Below are 5,458 nucleotides of genomic sequence, written 5' to 3' on the forward strand. Positions count from 1 at the left end.
GCATGGGGGTGAGTAGAAAATGAAGGCTAATCATGTTTTGGGTGTACTATTCCTTTAAACAGGAAGAAAAAAATAAAAGAGTCTAAAAGAATAAAATTCACCAAATTTATTAAATCAACATTTTAGTTTCAGGTATAAAAAATGATCCATTGATTATTCCTTGCTGATCGCACTTTTCCTTTAAATGTTGAAAAAAAAAAATTAAAAGGAACTTTTTATATTTTTTTTTTACTGTGAGCTGTCTAATTCAGTCAATCTAAACAGACGAGCAATCATGAATGGATGAATGTGACTGTATTCAACATGTTTTAATGTAAGAGATATAAAAACTGTTAACCAAAGCATTGTTTTTGGCCTTGATATCACCCCTCTATGCTGTGAGAAATGATACATAATTAAGCTGTTTGTTTGCTTTGAAAGATGAGTGTCACACTGCTTCCTGCTTTGATTAAGCTAAGTTAACAGATCTCTGACCCAGCTTTCTGAAGGACTGGTTTCATCAAACAGCTCTGGGTCTTGTCACTTTGGCAGCTGAGATAGTTGATGCTGATCTCACTTTGGGCTCATTAAGGAAATCAAGTTGCAAAGCATAGCCAAGGAAGGAACACTTCATTTTAATTTTATAAGTTTTTTTTATCAAGCTTGCTTAATATTGAGCAAAGCATACAACCTTTATTGTATTTATTTATTGTATTTTATTTATTAATGGAAATATTTCTGTAGAATTTTGGAGTCTTTATTTTTATCCTTTTGGTATCGAAAATGGTATCGAGTATCGAATATTTTCCTTAGCATCGGTGTCGAGTTGAAAAGTTTAGTATCGTGACAACCCTAATTTAGAGTGCTTTGTTCAAATCAGCCTGTGTTTTCTTTTCATTTCAGAGCAAAGAGGTTGGAGCCCAGCTGCAGGAGGACCTGATAAAAGTTCTCAATGAACTTTACTCGGTGAGAACCCCCCCCTTTGGTTATCATCACATATTATGTGTGATTGTTTCTTTTAGGATTAGAGATGCCTTCCCTCGAATTGCTCTCTGATGCTGAAACTCCTCTTTCAGATTAGCTAATGCACCAATGCAGTATTTTTACAGGGATTATTCTCAGTAGTGAGGGATGATAACCCTGACTACAGAAGCAGAAGCATGAAAATGTATTAGTTTTCTGTCTTTTTTTATTTTTTATTGATGGTTTGTTGAAAGTTGACCCTAAAAACGTGCTCACTTCATATTACTTGGCATCAGTAGTATAGTGGTCCCTGGAGAAGTGGGTATACACTGGAAAAACTATCTAGAAATAAGTAAACATTTCTTAAATTAAAGGAATAGTACACCCAAAACATGATTAGCCTTCATTTTCTACTCACCCCCATGCTGAACAACACTCTGGAGTACTTTTTTGATATCTCAAATGCATCTGGAGATCTGGGAGGCTTCTTGCTGTCTGCTGACATTCAAATAATGGAGGTCTATGGCGCCCGAGGCAGAAAGGTCCATAAAAGTCCACAAAAAACGTGTCAATATTCCTCCATACTGCTCGTCCAATGTATTCCAAGTGTCCTGAGTGGGTAGCATCCAGAATTTACTCGAAACGAAGTCATTTAGAATGTTTTTAGAGCATAAACAGTAGTGTATAGGATTTCCTAAAAGCGCGTTCACGAGTCTACGGAAACCGCGGCAGACCAAACCAGACGAAAGTGCGCATTCAGCGTCTGCTCTGCCGATAATGCAAGCGTAGAAGAAGAAATGTGCTGTTTACCTGTGCAAAGAAAGAAACAACGAAAGAAAAATGTCTGAGGACTTCAGTGTTGAGGAAGAGCACGAGTTCTTTGCCGAGCTGAATGCGCACTTTCGTCTGGTTTGGTCTGCCACGGTTTCCGTAGGCTCGTGAACTCGCAGGCGCGCGCTTTCAGGAAATCCTATACACTACTGTTTATGCTCTAAAAACATTCTAAATGACTTCGTTTCGAGTAAATTCTGGACGCTACCCACTCAGGAAACTTGGAATACATTGGACGAGCAGTATGGAGGAATATTGACACGTTTTTTGTGGACTTTTATGGACCTTTCTGTCTCGGGCGCCATAGACCTCCATTATTTGAATGTCAGCAGACAGCAAGAAGCCTCCCAGATCTCCAGATGCATTTGAGATATCAAAAAAGTACTCCAGAGTGTTGTTCAGCATGGGGGTGAGTAGAAAATGAAGGCTAATCATGTTTTGGGTGTACTATTCCTTTAAGTGTATTTACCCTTAATTTGAGTAGGTCAATGCGATAGTCTGTCAATAGATTGAGTATTTTTACTCTACACTTACAATAAGAGTCTAAGCTCCGCAGTGAGATGTCGCTACTCGGACTCGTCTATCCGGAAGCCAAACGAGTAGAAGAGGAATATGAAGCTGAGAAGAGTAAAACGCTGCCTTGGCAATTTCTGTAATTTTGTGCTGAAAGCCCTAAAAAGAAAAGGAGACGTCGTATTTGGACAAAGACATGGCTGAGCAAACTTGGCTACTATGGTCTGTCAATTTTACAGAAAGAACTGCATTTCACTCATTGCATCCCTGACATGCTTCTGTGTTTTCATCTGAGAGGAAGAAGAAGAAGAATCCTTATTTGCCCACTGAGCGATTTGCCCACGACGGTCGACTGAATTTCAAACATGTTTGATTTTCTCCCGACCTCACGATACCTGATCGGGAGGCGGCTGTGAGAGGCTGATCACCCCTCGTTACCCCCTGTACACCACGTGACTCACCATCAGGCTGAAAGTCGGCTCGATCAAAAAATTCTCGCACGACTGGAAAGTTAGCACTACACTGAAAAAAAAAATCAAAATCTAGATAAATCAGTTTTTTCTTAAAATAAGTGCATTTGTTCTTGGATTGAGGAGGTAAAAGAGACATTTTGCCAATAGAACAAGACAATTTACATAAAAAAAAAAAAAAACACAATTGCATTGTCTTATTTCAAGTGTATATTATCTAATTATCTTATTTTAACAGTAAAAGTACTCATTCCATTGTCAAACTATCTCATTAACCTACTGAAATTAACACTTAATTTAAGAAATTTTTATTTATTTCTGGGTCATTTTTTCCAGGGCAAAAACATCATACAGTGTATGCATTGCTTAAGACACACCATACAAATTAAAAAGTCATTTGCACAAATTGACATTTTATGATTATAGTTTCTGTTAAAATTAAAGATTTTCCAAATGTATTCCACATTGAACGTATTAAAGGGTTAACATCAGAGTAATTGTTTTACTCCAAAAACTATTTGGAGTTTTGGCTCCAAATAGTGCATGATACCACCAAATGACTGAGGCCATCAGCGTGTATTCCTGGCTTTATGCTAAAGAAAACTATTTAGCTGTACTGTAGGCCAGCCAGGCCCATAAAAGCAGTTCTTATTCTCTAATTATAACGTATAGAAAGAGATAGAAATAGATTGCTCTCATAGATGCGTAGGGTGTTTTTCTGCTGTGCTGTTTGATGGTCTGAGCAGAACGGTATAATGACAGCTCTGGTGGTGGTCAATGAAATTCTGCTGACGCTGCATGTAGTAGGTGCTCACTTAAACCTTCACCGTGAGCTCACAGAGGCGCAGGCTATCTGAAAAACGCATCGATTAAAGCCTCAAATTCCTGCTTCCAGGTGATGAAGACGTACCACATGTACAACACTGACAGCATCAATGCAGAGTCCAAGCTGAAGGAGGCGGAGAAGCAGGAGGAGAAGCAGATGGGACGCTCCAGTCGACAGGAAGACAAGCAGACGCCGCGCTCCCCAGACGCGCTGGGCAGCATCAGGACCGAGGAGAGAGTCGTCCGCCGTTCCAGCGTGAAAAAGATCGAAAAGATGAAGGAGAAGGTCAGCTGGGGCGGAAGATTTTTTTTGGGGGGGGGGGAACATGTCTGCGCCTCATGAATGATATATGGATGGTGGCTAACCCTTTCTGCTGTGGCTGCACCTCGTCTTCCCCTTTCATCAATACTGAAGCGTCTCACATTAACACCTGTTACCCTCCACCTTTCCTTCACGCATCCTGCCATCCTTCTTCAAACATCCTTCCTTTTTTTTTTTTTTTACATGAATCTCTTCTGCTTTTCAGAGACAGGCCAAATACACGGAGAACAGGCTGAAAGCCATGAAGGCCAGGAATGAGTACCTGCTGGCACTGGAGGCCACCAACAGCTGCGTCTTCAAATATTACATCCATGACCTCTCCGACATCATTGATGTGAGTGGAAACGAGCTGTAACCCTGTGATACGAGCCGGTGTGTGTCCTTCGTTCCTCTGCTTAGAGCTTGTGCTGTCCCCTGGGTCCGTCTCTTCACATTAGCCTCAGTGGCTCTAATGAAGGCGGCAAAGCGGCCGTCCTTTGTCCGTGTGTCACTTTTGTTTCCAAAGGCTTCATGCCATGAGCGCCAACAGCTTCTTTATTAGCATTTATGTAGTTTTCTCTCTGAGCTGAGACACACGGGGTACAGAAGTGTAACAAAGTCTTGTATAAAAGCTTAGAGAGACTCTGATGGTTTATAGGTGAATGCTTTAATAGATTATTAGAGCGCAGAGCTGCGCCATAAACGCGACATAAAATGAAGGAAAATATTTTCTCCCCGACTTTATCCCCTACCCCATTATCTAAATGTAGTTTTTCTTTCCTTGCTGTTTTTCTTTTGTCTTGAATTCCTCATGTGCTTACTTTTTGTCAAGATCATTATTTTTTGGAAATTTTATTGCCTACCAGGAATGGGTGACAATAGTTGAATAAACTTTTGGCTTTTAAAATGGTATCGGTGCCCTATTTGTTGGTACTCACTGATACCGATACCACTATTCTAGTACCCGATACTTGTGTCTCTATCGGTGCAACACTAATTTTTGTGTTCTTCCAACAATCCTCTCATCCCTACCCCCAATAAAAAAAAAAAAGCATCCCCACTGCATGATGCTACCACTACCATGTTTCCCCATGTAATCAGTTAGGATATGCTGCATTAGTTTCTGCATATCTGGTCAAATACATTTATCCGTGCAGTAAGCCAGCATTATATCAACACTGTGATGCACTGTGTCACAAAGCCTCTGGTTGAATGAAAGTAATAAATAATAGTTATTCTAGAATAAAAGTTTTGCAGAACTCAGCATGTGTTGATAATTTTTCCTGTGTATTAGCTTACAAACACTGATCTACGACGGAGTATTAGGGCCACACATGAAGAGAAAAAATATTTTTGCCATGACGAGATTAAACTCGACATGTCAACTTTAAAAGTCGACATGCCGACATTAAACTCAACATTTCGAGAATAAAGTTGAAATGTCATGTTGAGTTTAATCTTGACGTGTCAACTTTAAACTCGCCATTTCGAGAATAAAGTTGAAATGTCATGTTGAGTTTAATCTTGACGTGTCAACTTTAAACTCGCCATTTCGAGAATAAAGTTGAAATGTCAT

General features: G+C 39.8%; 1 protein-coding gene across 3 annotated transcripts in view; it reads left to right on the forward strand.

The window, feature by feature from the left end:
* Positions 1-5,458, forward strand: part of LOC107083326 (SLIT-ROBO Rho GTPase-activating protein 2-like) — an 88,945-nt gene that overhangs the window by 71,953 nt on the left and 11,534 nt on the right. For all 3 annotated transcript variants that reach the window (XM_015372458.1, XM_015372457.1, XM_015372459.1), the window contains exons 4-6: positions 883-945; positions 3,652-3,867; positions 4,109-4,237. In XM_015372458.1, coding sequence (XP_015227944.1) covers positions 883-945; positions 3,652-3,867; positions 4,109-4,237 — 408 coding nt within the window. The remainder of the gene's footprint in view (positions 1-882; positions 946-3,651; positions 3,868-4,108; positions 4,238-5,458) is intronic.

The sequence above is a fragment of the Cyprinodon variegatus genome, unplaced genomic scaffold (genome assembly GCF_000732505.1).
Source record: "Cyprinodon variegatus isolate N-32 unplaced genomic scaffold, C_variegatus-1.0 Scaffold72, whole genome shotgun sequence".
Classification (NCBI taxonomy): domain Eukaryota; kingdom Metazoa; phylum Chordata; class Actinopteri; order Cyprinodontiformes; family Cyprinodontidae; genus Cyprinodon; species Cyprinodon variegatus.